The following is a 22006-nucleotide window of genomic DNA, read 5'->3' on the forward strand; positions in this document are numbered from 1 at the left end:
AAAAACATCAAGAATTTTGTTGATTCAGCTCATTTTAAATAAGTAGCAAAAAAAAATTGAGTGTAGGTACTACATTTGATTCGACTACATGACCGTTAGAAAAGTATGTTCTGTATAGTATGAATGAAACTTTGATATTCTACATCCACTGTTAGTCATTATCACATGACTGACCCACATCAGTTGCATCGCTTCACTTTCATTACAGCCTGATCTCACAAAGAAACTCAACTATTTTACATTTTTTCAACGTAGTGGATAATTCGTACGATTATAAAAGGACCCAACCACGTCCCATGCCAAATGGTCATAGGGGGATGAGCAAATTGTACTCAATAGTATGAAATAAAATCGTACAAATTCTTACGAATCTGTCACTAAATCAAAAAGTATTGCCATGAGATTGTGTTGATCATTTGTGAATTCCCTCATGTTGCATTATGGGATAGCATAGCATCTATTGAATCTGCACTTCATAATCACGCCGGAAGTAGTAGGTCGTCCGGGTATTTCTCACCTTCTGTTTTTCAACAATTTTTTTTTTTTTACGACAAATGTGGACATGCTACTCGGCATCCATATTCTTTGTAGCACACTATATACCAGGAAAAAATGCACTTTAAAACTCATCCATTTACTTTCATGGGTGAACTATTCATTTAAATACATCAAGCATTGTGGCAATGCCTTCGATTTAAAGTGTGTTTAAGGAGTTATCCTGTGCAGTGTCCTTGTGCCCCTTAGACCTCCATTGCACATGCATTTCTATAACTTTGACTTTGTGTTTTTACAAATTCAGGGATAAGATGAAATCATTTTTTATAGTAATTCAAACCGACCCACAGGTCCAGGAGAACAGGAGCTGAATATGGAATCTGGAGTACAGATATGAAGGTTCCTGAGATCTTCAGGCCCACCATGATGATTGAGTTTTAGAGGGAGAGATGAATAGAAATGAAGCCTCGTAAGTGAAGTCATACGGGAAAGAAATCCTCAAACACCCTAAAGGTCTCCAGTTCTGGCCTCATTACAGGGAAATAAACTGGTAGAAGGGAACTGTGGAATGTTGATGAACAATGATGAAGCACCTGACTGTAGCAGCACACAGGAAAATCCTCAGTAAAAATCCGCTAATGTTACAGAACAACAGCCACGGCATGGCAGAAATATTAACACAGCTCTTTCTCGAGAAGGACGTTTTCATATAATCTGATGACAGCCCATTTTTGATGTAAGAACAACATAAAAAACGTTTCTTAAATTCAATACACATCAAAGCACTACATCCACATCACACAAACATACACACAAAAAATATGGAAAAACAACAAACAAACAATAAAGTGACAAAAATAGACACTGATTACATCATTAAAGTTTTATCTTAATTACTTTTCTAATTGCCATGTCTGAAAAGTCATTTACTGACTAATTTTACATCTCCCCTAGAGTTAACCAGTTGAGTTTGACCAATTTTGAATCCATAAATCATTGCTAGCATCTTGCTCCAAAAATTTAAGAGTTTTGATCATTTGTCTATTTAAAGCCTGACTTTTCTGTAGTTACATCATGTTTCAAGAAAATGGAATTTATTTATTTTTTTCTAGGCTGATATATGGATTGGAAATATCCAGCGTAATACTCAAAACTTTCCTGTTGTACAATTGTCTGCAGAAGACACATTGATACTACGCAGCAATGTGGAACTGTTTGATGTCAATGCACCTGCTGCAATTGTTGTATGGCAGTAATGTCCCTTGATTTGAATTTTTTGAGCAGGATGCTAATGGTCTAATCTGATTCAATGATTTATGCTAAGCTAAGATTGCTCTTTACCAGACCCAGAGATATGCTGAATGGTAATGATAAAATGGTAAAATCCAACAGTTCAACGTCAGGTGACTTGCAAAATTTGTTTATTTCCAAAAACAAATAAATGAACACAATATTACTAACTTGACACAAAAAAAATGATATAAATATTAACATAACAGTAAAATAAATATTTAAATCAAACATAGGTTTTAGCTTTAGTTAAAAACAATACTGAAAACTGTAATAACAAACATAACATTCTTAAATTAACAAAAAATATATTAAAAAAAGGTAAACAGCATATGCATGAACACATTTAAAAACAATGATGTCATATTTCATACATGAAAATCCTGCTATTGACTAATTTCTTCATTCACTGTTTCATAATGAATGCTTTGTTTATAATGAGGGTGTTGAAACCAGGGTTCTTACACCTTTTCCGACTTCAAATTCCAGCACTTTTCAAGCAATTTCAAGGTGCATTTTTATGTATTTCCATAAAATTTGTATAAAATTTCGGGCGCATATGTGACCAAAACGGTCGTAATTTAATTTCGAGTCCTGCAATTTCAAATTCAAGCAGTTTCAAGCACTTTGTTCAAAATCCAAGCACTTTTCTAACCTTGAAAACACTATACTAAAAATCAAGCATTTTCCAGGATTTCCAGCACCCGTACGAACCCTGTGACACTTAAAGGAGGCTTTGAACAAAGATTTGTTACATGTGAAAATATGAATGCAACAGTGATTTCTCCTGTCAGTAGTTCCGAATGCGGAGGTGGACTAGCAGCTGCTGCTTGACGAGCTCATGACTGGGAATCTAGCAGGTAGATGAAACAACAAAACCAAAATCAATCCCATCAGGCCCTGCGGCAGACAATCGATTCCTGCATTTAAAACGCTTTCTGCCACACAGAATACCCGCAGCCTTGGACATCACTGAACACACTGCATTCACAGATACATTAACTAAATATATACGTCTGTTAAACCCTCATAATACATTGAAATTCAATGCATTTAGAACAAAAGTTTTCTTTATAAAACAGTCATAACTCCATATTTCTCCTCTACAACGGCATCCCAGTTAGATTTTCTACATTTTTTCTTTCCAATTATAAAATATATAACGTTTATATTTTAATGACACATTCAATTATTATACACACATAACTTGTACACTTTTATACACACACACACACACACACATATATATATATATAAACATACATACATACACATATACACACACACACACACACACACACACACACACACACACACGTCTTTACAATATGAGAATTGGGCATCACGGTGGCGCAGTGGGTAGCACGATCGACTCACAGCAAGAAGGTTGCTGGTTCGAGCCGCAACTAGGTGAGATGCCATTTCAGTGTGGAGTTTGCTTCGTAGTGAATGAGTGTGTATGGATGTTTCCCAGTGATAGGTTGCAGCTGTGTAAAACATATGCTGAATAAGTCGGTGGCTCATTCCACTGTGGCGACCCCTGATTAATAAAGGGACTAAGCCGAAAAGAAAATGAATGAATGAATAAATTATTACACAGATATTTACTTATGATATATACGCTTAATTACTTAAGGTTTTTATAATCTGAGAATAAGGCATCATAAGTTGGCGGTTCATTCTGCAGTGGCGACCCCTGATTAATAAGGGGACTTAGCCAAAACTAAAATGAAAATAATTCAAACTGAGAGGGTGGCGAATTATCACTATTTGAACAAAACATGTGAAATAATCAGCTTTTAAATGAATAATTCATGACTGCGCAGTAGAAAACAAGTTTATAAAAAAATGACATTTTTAATTTTAGATGACAACAATTAAAAAATTACTGTGAAACATTTTAAAATATTTAAAATAAGTGTTAGCTTTTCTTTATTTAATTCGGTCAAAAAATATATAAAACAAAATCTAAACAAAAAGCAAAGCACAAAATCTGGCAGGATATTTTGCAGTAATAAAAAACAAATAGTTCCTTCATATGCATACATTACACAACAGATTTTGTTTAGAGAAAATCTCACACAAACTTCTTTTGACACTAAATTCAATAATCTACTACAATCTAGTCTAATAAATACACACAACACACATATAGAGAATATATACATACCTATACATATATTTATACACATGTATTACACACATTAAAGTTTAAAATCTCTTACATATTTGATAACCTCCATTTTAATCATCAAAGTAAGATCAAAAATAAATAAAACAAATATCAAAAAACACTGCTTGTTAAACAACTACGGGGACCAGCGTAACGTTACGTAATACCACATTGAAATAGGTAGATGATGTACTAGAAATAGAATATAATTTGTAGGAATATTAAAAAAAAAAAAAAAAAAAAAAGGTGGGTGGCAAGTTGGCTCAGTGGTTAGCACTGCCGCCTCACAGGAAGACAGTTGCTGGTTCGAGTACCAGCTGGGCCAGTTGGCATTTCTATGTGGAGTTTGCATGTTCTCCCAGTGTTCATGTGCATTTCCTCCGAGTGTTCCGGTTTCCCCCACAAGTACAAAGACATGCGCTACAGGTGATCTGGGTAAACTAAATTGGCCAAAGTATATAAGGGAATGTGTGATTGTGAGTGTGTATGGGTGTTTGCCAGTACTGGGTTGCAGCTGGAAGGGCATCTGCTGTGTAAAACATAAACTGTAATAGTTGGTGGTTCATTTCGCTGATAAAGAACTAAGCCGAATGAAAATGAATGAGTAAATGAATTAGATATAATAATAAAACAACACAAATAAAAAATTCTTTAATTATATGATGATATTTTTTTTTAAGTAAACTGAATAAGAAAACAATCTAACTCAAAATAAGAACTGAAAACATACTTGCAAATGCTACTTACACTGCTCATAATAACTCACAACATGTATGAGTGAATATAAGGTGACACACACAGTTGTAAGTATTTCCCTGCTGGTGCAAAAAACACCAAAGCCCCTCTTGTTTCTATAATAGTCTCGGATTCTTTTCTTTGTCTTGCTTTTAATCTGGGAAATGCTCCAGCTGATCTTTTCCACATCAGTGTTGCTCAAGAATGCCATTTAGACCATTGCATTTTAAGCAAAGAACTGAAGGGACCTCGACAACACTTCCAAATGGAGGGGAAAAAATACAAATATGTCCCATTGCATGACTGTGTGCAATTACCGTCTCAGAGCATTAGTGCATTACTGAGCTCTTCATGCCACAATGAGAACACGCAGAGCTCTGTGCCAAGCTCATTCATCAATGCAAAATCACTCAAAGTCCACAATCAATTTCATATTGTGGTTTTAAGAGAAATTAATAATAAAAATGCTTCAAATAAGAACAAAAATAAAGTCATCCATCATGCAGTCATAGATTAAAGTAAAAAAAAAAACACTATTTATTTATTTAAATAGCTGAGACTGAATTTAAAGATGAGATGCTGTGAACCAGTGTTTCTCAACCACATTCCTGGAGGCCAACCAACACTGCATGTTTTGGATGTCTCATTTGTCTGTTACACCCATTACAGGTCTTTCTCTCTCTCTGCTAATGAGCTGATCTCAAAGGTGTGTTTGGTTAAGGAGACATGGAAAATGTGCACAGCTGGTGGTCTTCCAGGAACGTGGTTGAGAAACACTGCTTTAAACCACTTTAATAGTCACTTTGAGTGTTTTAAAAGCTATTGTTAAACAAGTATATTAACTTGGCACGGTTTTTAAAAACGTATCTGCAGAAATATTTGGTGTCTTTATGCCTTAGTAGAGTCAAAACTTACAAACAACAACTTTAACTACAGTCAGAAAATGAAGTCGCACACTTAATGTATACATGTTTGTGTAAATGTGTTTGTTAAAAGTGGTGAATAATATCCAAACCATTAAATATAGTGTTATAGATGTGGTGTTTAGGCGTTCATAAATTAAATAATAAACATATTCACCTTATTCTTTGCCGATGAGCTGGCGCAGACATTTGAATCTTTTTGGCTCGAGGCTTCCGGTCTTATTCACTTCCATTTAATTTTAGACATTAAAAAAATGCTTTTTTCGCTGTTTTATGTGGCAAACTGATATTTCCTGATATTATTCTACTTGGTCTGTATAGTCATGCAAACATTTGTTTGTAGAGCAAGTAGTTTGATCGTTTTCTGTCGTTTATTATTCCTAGTCATTTCTCCCATAGGCGACTGAATCGGAAGTTCTAAAACAATCGCACTTCCGCATTTCAGAATAAGGTCAAAAGGCCTAAATATGTTTTAAAACTGAGTAGACGGAGCCGTTTTTGTGAGCGGGAATGAAAATCCCGAAGTGGATGCCTAGCGGAGCAATTTTACAGAATTCTTAGTGGAGAGAGGAACGGGATTTCGCTCCACTCCAGGTTTTGATCTCATCGTCCTCAGCCCTCGCTGTCCCCCATTTCCCCACAAAAACGCGTGCAGTCATCCATAAAAACGGTCACTTTTTGCTGAACTGTGGCTTTAGTGTACGTTTTATCTGCGAATATCTTCAGAAAGATGCCTTTGCTTGAAAATATTTGGTAATTTAAAGCGCCACAGGAAGTAGAAAACAAAACCTACTTGGATTTGAATGGAGAAGTGGAGGGCTTATGAAAGAGCGGGAAAAATAAAGCCAGAAAGATTCAGGATACTCATCAAGAAACACTTTTTCATCCCCCTCTCTCTCTCGCAGATGTTTGCTGGAGATTGTGAAGGGAAAGTGCTGATTTCAGTCAGATGCCATCTAGTGGAGCTAAAGCTGATCTGAAAACAGCAGCAGAAAAACTTCTGTAATATGTGTTACTTATGTTATATACACAAGCTTTAATCAATGAATACAAGATCAGGCGAAAAATTAAGCTGATCGTTTAAATAAACACAGGTCACTGAATAATCGTGAAGTCAATGCTTCATTTGATCCTAATATTACAAAAAATCTAATAATAACAATAATGAAAAAATAAACACAATTAAAGTTTAAGACGGTATTAGTTATTGGGGATAGGTGAAAAGCTTTGGGAGCCCTTTTTTTCTTCGAAGTGTTTATTGTAATTGATTTCATTTTAATAATAATAAAATAATATGTACATTTGAGCGCATGTTCGGTCTCCCTTAATTTTGTGTCATTTCATAAAGTCATTTAATAATAATAATAAAACTTTTTATTTATAGGCACCTTTTAAAACACTCAAGGACAGATTACAATGTCACAAGGCCATCATAAAAATACAAAGAGTAAACAAAAAAGTAGACAGGATATTAGAACAGGAAAACATCAAAAGCAATCCTGAACAGATACGTTTTTACCTGAGATTTAAAATTGGAAAGAGTCCACCTGATGAATGTGCAACGGGAGGGAGTTCCATAACGTTGGTTTTATTTTGAATATATTTTTCTTGAAACTAAAAACCAAGTAAAACATGCATTGCATCTTAGCCTGTTTTCGTGATTAAATCTGTGAATCCTAAAGCAGATCAGGCATGAAGTTTAATAAACATTCTTTTGTAGACATGTTGAAAAATGAAATAACTAAATACTAACTATTTATGTTGTGTGTCAGATTTAGTCACTCCATCACTGTCAGTTTATTTTTTTTCTTGAATAAAAAAGAAGGTATTTTGAAGTACGTTGTCTGCATGCAGCAGTTGACTTCTATAGTAAAAAGAAGAAAAAATACTATGGAAGTGGCTATCGGTGCTTTACATTCTTCAAAATATTTTATTTTATGCACAACCGAAAAAAACAAACAAACAACTAGTTTTGGAACCACTGAGGGGGTGAGTATATGGTGATTGTCTTTGTGAACTCTTTCAATATACAGCAGGGAAATAAGTATTGAACAAGACATGTATTTTTCTGTAAATAATATTTCTAAAGGAGATGTTGGCATGAAACTTAACCAGATTTTGGTAAAAAACCAAACAATATAAACATAAAAAACTGCACCAAAACAAATAAAAAAAACAAAACAATGAAATGACTCAAGGAGAAAGTACTGAACTATTGAAATGTATTTATTACTTTATATAAAAGGCTTTTTTTGGGGGGGAATGGCAGCTTAAAGACCTGTCATATGGAGAATGAAGTCATATGCATTGCTCAGGTGTGAGTTTTTCCACAGACTTTAAAAGTATGTGAATATCTTGATGGTTCTGTGGGTCTCGTTTATCAAATCTGATCCTTAATCTGTTATTTCTATTGGATTCAAGTCAGGTGATTGGCTGGGCCATTCTACAGCTTGATTTTCTTTTTCTGAAGGCATTTGAGAAGTTTCCTTGTCTGTGTTTTTGAACATTGCCTTGTGAAATGTCCACCTTGGTCATCATCTTCATCATCCTGATAATGCAGACGTTGGACTGAAGCAGCTTATATTCATTTACAATGATCAAGGGCAGAGGGTTGCTGAATAACTACTGAGAGATTTCATCCGCTGTCTGGGCTTTCAATGCATTTCTTCACCTTTCTTTCTTCATGTGTTTCCCCGTCTCATTTTTTTGTACACATAACTTACTTTGTAAACTAATTAGTTGTGATTTCTTTGCATGTATAGATTTCTTTGATTATTACCAACATCTGGGGAAAATTTAGTCAACGGCACCTTTGGAAAAGTGTTTTCTAAAAAAAATAATGATGATGTGTTCAATACTTATTTTCCCCACTGTAAATTTTTATAAAAAATAAATAATATCAATCGTCAACAATAATAAAATCCAACAAAATCACTGTCGGATTACATAAAAAAACATACTTTTTATAATATGGAGCTATCAACGAGATCAAAAAGCATCCAGTGTAATAATCCTTTTCTTCAATCTTCCGCCGGCCACTGAACAAATAAGATTGTGAGCTCATTATTCTGGACACTTGACGAGAGCAGGTCCAGTTCATAACACTGAACAGCACGACAGGTGTGACTTTCACATCCAAACCCGCTTGATTCCTCACAGAAACAAACAGCACAAAGAGCCAGAGAGATTTTTACAATGTACAAGTTTATTTTAATTAACTCTCAGTGGTTGGTAGTCACAGCACAGCTTGCACGGATGAAGCCACACATCTATTTTACAAGATGATGGGAAATTTAAAATAGGAGGGGAAAAAACAAAACAAAAACAAAATATTAAAAACCTAAACCAAAGAGGAGACAGCTGACAGTCCAACTACAGCGACATTGTTTCCCACCTACAGTATATTTTAAGTAAAAGGCCACTGAAATGCATAAAACGAGTTTTTCCGATGCATGGACTTCATCTGACGCGATGGCAAACGTTCGCTAAGACTCCTGACAGTGCATGTAGACATTGGGTTAGCGATAACTAGCATCTTCTTTTTAGTGACAAACACCTCGGCTAATACTACAGCTTTAAAAAAAAAACAAAACAAAAGAAAATAAAAAGCAAAAAAATTGAACAGCACTCTTCCAAAAAAAAAAAAAAAAGATACTGAATAAAAATGTGTGAAATGTAGTGAAGCGTTTATATTATCATCTCACAATTACGGTGAACACTTTTAAAACTGAAGTAGAAGAAACGAAAAAAAAAAAAAAAGTTCCTCCTGAAGGAAGAGGGCGCCTCTATTGTTTACTTTTTTCGCGACTTATAAAAGAAGAAAGGAAGTAGTTAAAACACACTTTTGTCCTCTGAAGTTGGTATATTTCAATAGTAACAGACAGGGGGAACCATAAACGCATGCCATGTGCTGGTCTCAAACAATACATATACAGGTATATACAACAACTTCACTCAGTACCTGCTAAAACAACGTGAGGAGTACAAGATATAAACCAACGACTACACTACAAACTCAAAGAGAAACGAGAGAGAGAGAGAGGAAGAGGAGAAAAAAAAAACGGGGGTGAGGTGAAGAGCAAGTGAACGTTTACTAGTGACGGACTCTTTCTTAAAGCATTCGCGTACGAAAGAAATGCGTATATTGCACATAAGTGAAAGCGAGGTCCGTTGTCTCTTTCGGGACATGAAAAGAAGTGTGCGAAGCAAACGCCATGTCTTCTGCTGAAAGACAGAGCCTTGATGAAAAGGCAGGACATTTGGCGACTTTTTTTTGGAGGAGAGGAAGAGGAAATCGAGGGAAAGAGAGCTGCACATTGCATAACCACATCTATACAGGAAAAAAAAATAAACAAAAAGAAAAAAAGAAAAGTGTGGCACAAATAAAATCTGGTGTTCTGTGACAGCCAATTTTTTTTTCCGATGCGAGTGACATATGTACAACTAAGGCTTATTGGTTAAATAGTTTTTCGAGGCTTTTTCCCGCCCATGAAGTGTTGGATGCCGTTCGTTCGTTTAACGTTTTTTTTCCTTAGTTCCATAAACGCAGTGGTTCTGTGTGGTGAGAAGCAAGGGGAAAGCTGGGAAACGCAATGGGGGGAGACGGAGCCTTCTTTGTCGCCATTGTCTCGTGTTAATATCTAGATGTGCAATACCGTTACTGCCGGAGGGTCGGCTCTATTTGGAAAGCTTGCTTATTACTCGGATCAGCGCTCCGTTTTCATCCTTTAGTCTCTGGTTGTCGGCTTTCAAGTCTGGTAGCATCTAGAAGAGAGAGAACAGGAGAGGGGAAGGTTAAGTTGATGGAGAAAGAAGAGTGTTGTTGAGATTGTTTATTGATTGCAGAGTCCTTCCTTTATATGACCACAACTTCATATAAAATAAACCACAACAACAACAACAAACACGCTTTTTCAGTGATGTGGTGATAGCAGCTCTGAAACTAAACGAATGAAAAAAAACATTGGAAATGGATCCTAAAATCTTCTGTTGTGTGACCAAACTGATCAGAGATTTACAAAAATAAAAATCTTAATAGGTAGTAGCTCTTATATTTGCTTAAAAATTACATTCAAAGTATTTTTTTTTTAAGCAAACACACGCTTTGAATAAAATTATGAATAAAATAGTTTGAAATATCTAGTTCAATAATTGCAATCCATTTCCCAATGTCACTAAATAAAGAAAATGAAGGAAGAAAAAAATATACTGGTAATTTTATGCAAGAACATTACCATTTCCTACAGATCTGTCTTTCATTTTTACCTCAATGTATTTGAAAAGACTTAGAGAGGTCAGTTTCCAACTATAAAGTTGCAGGGGAAAAAAAAAACAAAAAACAAAAAAACAATAGCAATATAAAAGTCCAACCCTAGTAACAATTACTGTTTGCTGGTCTGACAAAAGTGTGTGTATGCCGCAAAACCAGCATCATTTTGTCCGAAAATGGACTACAGACTAACCCACACTGCACATTTGTGTAGGTGGTTTATGGAACACTATATAGGCAAAATGTAACTTATACTGAAAAAAAAAACACACTATATGGCCTAAACCAAGCCCTAACCCCAACCCTAATAGGAAACCTGTGGCAAATTTTGTTTGTAAAAAAACAAACAAACAAACAAACAAACAAACAAACAAACAAAAAACGTTGTATTACAAGGACATGGGTATGTCCTCATAAACCACCTCAACATTGAAATTCCTAGGTCATACCCAAGTCATTAAATTATTACTACATCATTTTACAATTTGTACTACTAAACAACAAAGTAGAAGACACACACACACACACACACACACACAAACAACCCAGCAGGCAAAGAACAGTTGAGTTTAAACTGGAGCCATGCACTTTGAGATGAGGACAGTCCTCAAACCAGTGCTGCTCTGGCTCTCTCCCGACACACAAAAACCCTTTGTGTGTCTGTATAAACCACAACACTCGATACTCGACCCCTTCAGTATTCAGGTTACAGTGTTGAAGAGCAGATCTCTAGCTGAGATTTCACCAACACCCTCCTCACTAACTGAACACCACATAGATGGACAGGTGCGCTTTCCACACCCCTGAAACTAATAAATACTAACTGAAGTAAGCTTTTTTTTTTTTTTTTTTTTTAAATACATGTGTTCAGTGAACTGCCTAATATATTTTACACTTGTCCCTAATAGTTATGATTGATAAAAATGTCTAATTACTCGTTTGACATAGATGCCTTTTAATTCCTTTACACAAGTACTTGTCTTAGAGGCAATCAATAGTTTTGCTGTCTTCAGTAGTTTGTTTTTCTCAATACAACTGTGAAACTGACTTTGGTTCATTGTTGAAACCATGTAGACAAATAAGAAGTTTAAAAAAAAAAGTAATGTATGCTAAAAAATAATAATAAAAATGTGCAAGAAGGCATTCATTACACACAATTAACAAAATCATGTATTGTGCTGGTATATATTATAGCATTATAAGCTCTGTACGCATAATTTAGCCTAATATATACCTAATATATACATATTAAAATGAAAGAATATTTTAGGGTTTTAGTCATTCTCATGTTTTTTTCTTTTAAAATGCCATTAAGTCACTTAAGTCTACTCAAAGGGATAGGTCACATCATTAACTCATGCTTCACTTGATCAAAACCTGTTTGAGTTTCTATCTCTTGTTGAACACAAAAGGAAAATAAACTGAAGAATGTTTTGTTTCCAACATTGCTCAGAATCTCTTGTTTTGTGTTTAACAGAGAAAAGAAAAATCATAAAAGAATGAGGAAAATGCACAATTACTTGTATTATTATTATTTGCACATTGTAGAATTTTATAGATGTGTTAAATAACTTGTTAACCGAAAAAGAAACAGTAACAGTATGAGTAAACAATGACAGAACGTTGATTTTTGGTTGAATTATTACAGGGAAGAAAAGCAAAATGTTGTGTGCCAATGAAACACTTTATCTGGTTTCCAAATAGGCAAAAACTACTCTGTGATAAACCTGCCACTGACAATTACATTTTTAACAATGTAACAGTACCTCCCAAGAGTCAAATTTACAGTCTGTGAGCACCACAGAAACATTAAAAAGTCTATAAAACCTAAGTGCTACAGAAACACAACAGAAAAAAGATCCAAAAAAGGAAGTGCATGGTGTTTGAGGCCTATGGGCCAAAATATTTGCATCCTCGTTGTGTATACAATCGCCTAGAAAATGCAAGAGAAGCTCCATATGTAATTTAGGCATTTGCCAGCGACAATCTGTGGATTAAAATGCATGAGTTTTCAGAAGCCATGCAATCCAGATTAGCCTCAGGCAAAGCATATATGGCAGTTCAGCACCAGAATCTGGGTCTGGGAGGGGAAAAAGCAGTGGTCTTCAAAATAATAATGAGTTTGATTTCACAAAATAGTCAAGCACCTCATGCAAGATGCCAGAGTCAAAAGAAACTGCACTTCACTGCAACACATTCGAGGGAAGGGGCCAATAAAAACAACAGTACAATTTATTACTAAAAACAGTTAAAAAAAACAATAATAATAACAGTGACGGATTAACTTAAAAATTATTCACTCAATTTATAATTGTGAATTTAATTACTAACAGTTAATGAAATCTCTATTCTTTTTAAATTTTCTAAAAACATATGAATATTTCCTTTTTCAAAATATTATTATTATTAGCACAATGTTTGTAGGTTGCAAACTGGCCTTACATTTATTATATATCTTTTTCCTTTTTAGTAAATGAATTTGTACTTTAACAAATTAAAGCAACAAGTTTTTTTTTAAATGTAATTTGTAAATTAAGTACAGCTTAGGTATTTGGATTCAATTACTACATTTTAAAATAAAAAAAAAACAAATACTCCATAACCATTTGTTAGCAATAAGTGTACTGTTTAGGGAGGGAAAAAGCATCAAAAGCCTCCCTTATAAGAGAAGCAGGGAGGTGGAGCACTTAGGGAGGCGGAGCATCAGCTCAGACACAGGCTGGCACCTGCCTTATATGGGCGTGGGCGGAGCTGAATGGAGCATGAGGAGGGGTGTAAGGGGAGGTGGGGGCGGAGCTACAGGTCTGCGGCGGGCAGGTGACTGCAGCCCTGAGACAGTTTGGAGAGCACGCGGGCCAGAGCTCTGTTCTCTGCCTGCAAGCGCTCATTATACTGACGCAGAGACTGCACCTGCTTTACCTGAGGAAGATTCTACAGAAACAGAGAGAAATACAGAGAAGAGGACAGACAGCAGACAAAAATAAACAGTCCTATGTTAACCAAAAAGTGTAAATGATTTTTTTTCAAAATAAAAAATAAATAAATTAAATTAATAAGAAACAGAAAAGGAAAACACACATACACACCTAAACACTTTGAGGCTGGTTTATACTCATTTATATGCAAGTCTGCAAGTTTGCTTGGCTGTGTGCGGTGCAAGTTTGCTTTGGGTGGGCACATTTTAGCTGCCCATGTGCACAATAACTATAAGCCATTACAACACATGATGTGAAGTCCTTCGGGCTTTTTTTATCACTTTGAGAAAAAACACTGCATATATTTGGCGCACAAGCTGCACAAAGCTTTTTAATTAAACTACTTTTATTTTGTAGTTTAATTTGTAGTAAATTTCTCACTAAAAAAACTCACTGACTGAACACCGCATGGATGGACAGGAGTGCTTTCTACACCCCCGAAACTAATAAATACTAATTAAAGTATGTTTTTTTTAAAAACACACGTTCAGTCAAATGCCTAGTATACTACACACTTGTACCTAATAGTTATGATTGATAAGAATGTCTTGTTACTCGTTTGAAACAAATGTATTTTAATTCCTATACACGAGTACTTGTCTTAATTGCAATCAATTGTTTTGCTGTCTTCAGTAGTTTGTTGTTCTCAATACGACTGTGAAACTGACTGTGGTTCAGTGTTGACACCTTGTGGACAAATAAGAAGAGTAAAGAGTAATATAAGCTAAAATAAAATAGCAATAAAAATGTGCAAGGCATTTAAATTTGCAGGCAGACAGTTAGCTTGAATAAATAAAAATTATATTACTTAGTTACCCGCAATTGTACTAAAATAAAAGTTTCCTCGAAAATTATATGCAACCCATTTATTTGATATACAATTAAATATATTCAATTAGCAATTCCTCTCACTGACTTCTTAACAACTGTTACTCCACATTGTCTCGTTATTGCAAATAATAGTACAACAATTGAGTATGAAAGCCTCAAAAACTTGCTGCGGAGCCAGGTGAAAGTATAAATCAGCCTTTATCGGTCTAATGCAGACTTTTTTTTTTTTAAATGTTAAGATTATTTCATGAAGAGCACTTGCTGTCAATCAATTGGCTTGTAAGATGTCTAATACAGCAACCTAGATAACAGGGTAAACCAGCTAAAAACCTGTCAGGAGGCATTTTATTTCACATTTTAATTTGATCCCTTTAAGGGAAAGGTTATTAGTGACCCTGGTGGCCGTTAAATCAACTGCAGCATCAGTTGTGCTTGAAAACAACATTGATCAATGGCCTGAAATTGGAAATAAACTTGTATCAATGCACTATGTTTAGAAGAATGTGTAAATACATGCTGCATATACCTCAGACTCATGGGAGCCCATGTAAAGAGCATTTATGATTTAATGGCAAAACGCACTGAATCCTTCAGATAAACGTCAGTCTCCAGACTTTTATAGAAAATCTGTCAATTTGGGAGGGTCTGACTTTCTAAGGGGCATTTCAAGCTGTTTATGTTGACACTAGAAATAAACAAATAATTAACAATTGAAAACAATTTACATAAGGCCCCTTTAATATTCATATTTTTTATTGAAAGTGTTCATAGTTATAGAAAACTTGAGGATGAGAATTGGTGAGGACAAATTTAAAAGTGTGATTTCTTGAGCTGAAAAATCATTAAAAAAACATATATGATTGTATATATAAAATCATTAACGTGATGATGATAAAAAGTAAGCTTTAATTACATTCAGCTAGTTAACTTCAAGACTTACAGAATTTATCATATATTAGTACCACATCTGTCTTAAAGAGACTTCAAATGTGGTGTTTGAGTATACGGGACCTTGCAATTTACCAGAACATTACCAGCTGTCAAACATTTTGTTTAATAATGAAGAAAATGTATCCTAAAATTGGAAATAAACACAAACTCCCATACTTAACTGGAGTGAATTCAGTGATAAATGCTAAAATAATAAGAAAAATGTTGCAAAAATAAAACAATAACAAAAAAAAGCAAAGTCTGAAAAAATCTAGTCCACACAAACTTCTGCTCCCACTTCATGCTTTTAACATTAACTGCAGTCACACCAGAATCACAATCAAATGAAGTTACAAACCAGACAAAACTATTTTTATAGCTTTTAGTCTATTAGTTACTTTAAGATCATCTATATTTGACTGTATTCATAACAAATACACATTTTAACAAACATTTTGACAGAAAACAGGCCAAAACAGATTTAAAAATCACATAAACATTTGAAAAAAAAATATGAATAAAAACAACAACAGATTTTCTATTTTAGTGGTTTTATAATGGTGACCCACACGCACAGCAAAGGGCAGAACATAATTACCTTCAGCTCCTCCTCCATCTCAGAGATCTTCCTTTCTAGAGCTCTTCTTTCCTGCAGACACACAAACATTAACAAGTTCAAGCAAATGACCATAAAACACACATACACAACTGTATGATCCACTAGCACTGCAAACAGAGAGAAACACACAGAATCGTGTGGAGGCATCAGGTGAATGAACGTCAAAACTAAAGGAAGTGATTAAGGTGAAAAGAACCACACACACTGCTTAGTGGAGCAGAAATACAGTCTGGTTTACTCATGCTCACACCTGCTCTGAGAACATTCTATTATTAATAAAAAAAATATTAGAATTTAATATTATACTATAATTAAATTACCCATGTATTAATATAATTATAGTCATATAAAACAGATTCTAGGAAAAGTTGTTAAAGTAATACAATTATTCAGTTTTAAAATAAGTAAAAACTATTGTGTAGGTTTCAGGAATAATTAATGTCAATTATTATTAGTAGTGGTAGTAGAAGTACAATAGAGGAGATGGTAATAATAGTGGTATGTAAAAGAAAAAAGGTGTATTTCTTTATTACACAATTAATGTTTTTAGTTTTACATTACATTAGTTTATATCCTTTCTCTTTTCAACCAGAAAATCATACCAGTTTGGATAGCTAGTACAATTTTGTAGTATGGCTGTAACAGTTCAACGGGAATTCATTAAATACAATACGAAGTAAATGTAATGCAATATGACAACATTTGTGTATTAGAAAAAAATGAGAACAAAGCTGAACTAAATGCTGAACAAAGATGATTCGCGACTAATAGCATCTGAAAAAAAAAGCTTGTTTTGACAATGTGTGTGTGTATTACATATATTATAGGTTATACACACACATACATAAAAACAAAACCATATATTTTGTTACACTATTATTTAAATTAATAATACTTTGTATCATACAGTTGAAGCCAGAATTATTAGCCCCCTTTAATTTATTTTTTTTTTTTAAATATTTCCCAAATTATGTTTGACAGAGCAAAGAAATTTTCACAGTATGTCTAATAATATTTGTTCTTCTAGAAAAAGTTGTATTTATTTTATTTTGGCTAGAATAAAAGAAGTTTTGAAATTTTTTAAAAACTATTTTTGGGATAAAACTATTAGCCCCTTTAAGCTAATTTTTTTTCCGATAGTCTACAGAACAAAGCATCGTTATAGAAGAACTTGCCTAATTACCCTAACCTGCCTAGTTCACCTTATTAACCTAGTTAAGCCTTTAAATGTCACTTTAAGCAGTAACGAAGTGTCTTGAAATATATCAAGTAAAATATTATTTACTGTAATCATTACAAGGATAAAATAAATCAGTTATTAGAAATAAGTTTTTAAAACTATTATGCTTAGAAATGTGCTGAAACAATCTTCCCTCCATTAAACAGAAATTGGTGGAAAAAATAAACAGGGGTGCTAATAATTCAGGGTGGTAATAATTCTGACTTCGACTGTATATATTTTATATCTAAACATAAATAAACATTTTCTGAAATATATGCATGTATCCGTGTATTTATATATACATAATAAAAATATACAGTACACACACATATTATGTCAAAACACTTTCAATTTGGATATGACTAATTTTTGTTCAGCACTTAAAAACTATTTTTTAATGGCTTTTGAGACAAAAACTAAATAGGAGTTCAAATAAATTTAAGTTTTAGCAACAAAAATACTATACAACTTGAACAATAATGTAAATATTAAACAAAATAAAAACCAGCAATTATTTTTCCACACAAAGATGATGTTTCACACACATGCAGATTCAACATCTGAAAGAGAAAACACACCATCACCTACATCCTACATGATAGACAGTGGCAGAGTGAAAGAAGGACTGTGATTGGCTGACGGGGTTTAGTTCAGACCCCTCAGGGCTGTGATAGGCATGTGATTCAGCCACTAGCAAAGCTGGAAACACTTTACGTTCAGGTTAAACATTACCCAAAGCACCCAGCTGAGCCTGAGATCTGCCTGCAACCTTCAGACATAAACCAGTGCGCAACTGTTACCAACCGTCTGTTCGACGAGGGCCAGAATGAAGCATTAATTCTAAACCACTTCTTAAACATCTCAGAAATCTCAGCATATGAGCTGGAATGGGCTGATTTGTAAGCATTTAATGGATTCAGTGCCCAATCACGGCATTAGTTTGATGTAAACCTGCTCTAGCATGGTCATGATGGGTTTATTTGAATAAAATATGAGGATTTGCATACAGTAAAACTGAAGTAAAAAATGACAAAAAGAATTAAAGTAACATTTGTTTTACCCTTTTCTCCATCTCCAGCTGTGATCGATCGGCAAAGCGCTCCTGTCTCTGTAAAAATGGGGAAAACAAAAAGCACAGTCGATGAGGCCTGTTCACAACAACACCAAAGGTTTTCATAAGCGATTGACTATTTCAAGGACATTATTAATAATGAAAAAATAATAGTAAGTAAAATAAATAGCTCAAGTAACTTATAGTAAATAACTTAATTATGTTTTACAGGAGACCTATAATTCCCCTTTTTACAAAATAAGTGAGTATGTGAAGTTCCATAGTTTGATTAAGGTGTTTACATGTCTGTAGTGCACTTCAATAATGCGACTAAAATAGGCATACTCCACACATCTTAATTTGATTTCTCTTTAGTTTGATTATGACCTTAATCTGATTAAATGAATCAAAAATCGTTTACATGGTTTACTCCTAATCAAGTATTGTCATAATCGCATTCAAATTGAATTATTGGTGTCCATGAAAACGTACTCACTGTTGAAGCACATTGTCTGTTAATCCCTCTGAAGCTTCTCAAGCAGATCAACAGGTAAATTAAACTAATAATAAATCAATTCTGAACTCACCTGTGTGGCCTTCTCCAGCTGTAGCTTTAGGTCTGACAGCTCCAATTCTGTATCGCGTAACTGAGCTTTCAGCTTCTCGTTTTCAGCTAAAATCTGCTCATAAAGCTGGAAATAAACAGAGCACTCTGGGTTAACCTTCAGCCCTAAAAAAAAAAAAACTCAACATTTGACAGCGCACACTCATACAGCGCAGTTTTCGCACCTTCTTATAATCAGTGGAATCGTCTTTTTCGAAACGAGAGTACGGACGTCGGCTCTCCCCAATGCCACGGCTACTCAAAGACTCATAACGGTCAGTGGATGAAGTGCTAGTAGAGAGAGGGTCATTGCTGAGGTGGGAAATAAAGATGCAAATAACTTCAATTCAAAGTTTCATATTTATAATACTAGCATATTAAAGGAGTAGTTCACCCAAAATTAATAATGTCACCATTAACCCACCCTCCTTCCAAATTCAGAATAAATTTGATCATTTTTGCAACATGAAGATCTTTTTATGAATCAAATTTAAGAGATTTATGGTTGTTTGTGAAGTGAATACACTTTACAAGATCAACAGATTTCATTTTGTCCTCTATTCCCATATAAACACTGATCAGTATACAATATTTATAACATTCTAATTTAGTCACAGGAGCTCCAGCATAATAGCTTGATAAAGCAGAACCAATGAAATTCCTTCTCAAGTGTGACAGCAGCATATTTGAGTTTCTGCAATAACCAATGAAAATTTGGCTTTCACAAGAATCAATCAAGTTTGAGCTTCGATACGAACCAATCAGGTTCATTAATGGGTGTTACATCAGCAAGACTGTGCTGCTACAAGAACCAGTGAGCTTTATACATTGGTACGTTTTTGCTTCTGGAAAAACCAACAAGAAATGAGCTTTTACAAAAACCAATTGAGTACATTCTTGTGCAAAACATTAGCATGTTTAAGCCCCTGCAATACCAGTGAGGGCTTGAGCTTCTAAAAGAACCAATGAGGTTCATTCTTGTGTGTCAAAGTTGTAATACTGAGCTTCTGGAATAAACAATGAAATCTGAGCTTCCGCAAGAACCAATCAGGCTTGAGCTTCTACGAGAGCCAATGAGGTACATTTTTGTGCATTACATCAGTACGGCTGAGCTCTTTCAAGAAGAACCGGTGAGATGTGAATTGCCACACCAACCAATTAGATTCATTCTCCAATATCACACAACACGTGTGTCTAAAGCTCCTACAAGAACCAATGAGCTTCTGGAAGAACCAATAAGACTTGAGCTTCCACAATAGTCAATGGCAATCATTCTTGAGCTCAAGCAAGAACCAACAAGGTTCATTCTAGTGTTTTACATGTGCACATTTGAGCTTCTGGAATAACCAATTACATTTCACACAAAATTTCCACGAAGATTGGTGAGGTTCATTCTTGCTTGTTGATCAAAAATGGTCAAGCTTCTGTCTACATTTCGTCACCTTAGAATTATAAGGTGACATTTTTGTCAAAATAGAGTTATTGGCATATTCTTATTAAATGACATCTTATTTACGTCATGGAATGTTTTTTATAAGTTGTTTACATTAAGACTTTTAAAAAAAAAAAAAAAAAACAAATGTCACACACATACTGTTTGCAATGAAATGCAAAAACTTTGAAGCTCAATATCTCAAAATCAATCAGAACACAGAAAGAACCTTATAATTCCAGGGTGATGACTTGTCTATCAATAAATTCCAAATGAAATCTGTTCATCATATATAATGATTGTGTCTTATCTGAAGACTTGGATTAAAATGTGAATCAAATTTATTTTTTTTTACCTTTATGAACGTTGAAGAAAAAGAAGATCAATAAAGGTGACAAAATCATGGCCCAATTTTATTTTTGAATGAACTAACCCCAAAAAAGGTTGCATTAGAGTGAGATACATACCTAGATAGTCTGTCGCTCTGTGAATATGAAGAGAGAGAGAGAGAGAGAGAGAGAAAAAAATGGAAGTTATTACAAAATTTGTACCTGCTGTTAATCAATCACATGCCCATAATGCATTTAGTGTGTCTGTTTGTCTACTGTCTAGACTATCAGTGTGTCTAGAATGCAGATTATCAATTAGTCTGGGATGGATTGTGACGCTCTCGTTCCTGGCTCTGATGGCCTGCTTAATGCTGCTATTTAATGAGAGTCTGAGCAGGTCAGCCATCTATCATTTACCGCTCTACAGTAAAGGACGCGTTTGAAGACATCTGGGTGTAATCCATTTGATTTTGTCCTAATAAGAGTCATGCTTCAAATGGTTGGACTTCAATGTGAGAGTCACATTTATCACAGTAAAAGGAAGTAAAAAGGACGTGGGTCACCGGCCCTCCTCTACACTCTAAACTCAGAGACCTCTCAGCCCTCAGGAGGCTTTTCTCCGTGAATTCCTGATTCACAGCCAAGAGTTCTGGGTCTGATCTTATTCCCCAGCTGCTCAGAGTACACACAGGGTACTGGAATGAGTTTGGATTGGCATTCCTACAGCTATTTTTGAAAGCGAGTAATATGGAGTGCGCATACTGTGATTAATATGCAGACTTGTCTGTTTGCATTAAAGTATTTTACTGTCCCCATTTTTTTTACTTCTGAACAACAAATTTCATATAAATTCCATTCAGATAACTTGAGTTCCAACACATTTGTTTTGATATGATATTTGTAGATTTTTTTTTAGTTCAACTCGGAAAATAAAAATGCCTTTGAATTGTAGGCCTGCCACAATAATCAATGCATCAACTAATTGCACAACACAAACATGACCTCAATTATTTTTGGTGATGCAATATATATCGCCCATACATAAAAGCAAATTCTAGCAACATTTTAGCTGATTGCGCAACATCTCTTTCTCTATTGGATGTGTGAGTATGGTTAAAAAACACTAGT

At 34.5% G+C, this 22006-nt stretch overlaps 1 protein-coding gene and 1 long non-coding RNA gene across 39 annotated transcripts in view; both read right to left on the minus strand.

Annotated features, from left to right (window-relative positions):
• Positions 1-3683: 3683 nt before the first annotated feature.
• On the minus strand, positions 3684-6520 carry LOC141381627 (uncharacterized). Its single transcript, XR_015483183.2, has 2 exons — positions 5484-6520; positions 3684-5301 (listed from the first exon to the last, which is right to left on the minus strand). It is a non-coding gene; the product is annotated as an uncharacterized LOC141381627 (long non-coding RNA).
• A 2281-nt stretch (positions 6521-8801) lies between these two features.
• Positions 8802-22006, minus strand: part of ppp1r12a (protein phosphatase 1, regulatory subunit 12A) — a 95076-nt gene continuing 81871 nt past the window's right edge. For 12 of the 38 annotated variants that reach the window (XM_087246546.1, XM_087246539.1, XM_087246529.1 and 9 more), the window contains 5 exons: positions 19303-19429; positions 19101-19205; positions 18523-18570; positions 16220-16270; positions 8802-10380 (listed from right to left, as the gene is read on the minus strand). In XM_087246546.1, the coding sequence (XP_087102672.1) occupies positions 19424-19429 (6 nt within the window). In that variant the 3' untranslated portion in view covers positions 8802-10380; positions 16220-16270; positions 18523-18570; positions 19101-19205; positions 19303-19423. Of the gene's footprint in view, positions 10381-13615; positions 13817-16219; positions 16271-18194; positions 18232-18522; positions 18571-19100; positions 19206-19302; positions 20044-20149; positions 21034-22006 lie in introns of all 38 variants that reach the window. The other 26 variants (XM_087246547.1, XM_087246540.1, XM_087246530.1 and 23 more) reach the window with 7 other exon arrangements.

Source organism: Danio rerio, chromosome 4 (genome assembly GCF_052040795.2).
Source record: "Danio rerio strain M-AB ecotype USA chromosome 4, GRCz13ab, whole genome shotgun sequence".
In the NCBI taxonomy this organism is placed as follows: Eukaryota; Metazoa; Chordata; class Actinopteri; order Cypriniformes; family Danionidae; genus Danio; species Danio rerio.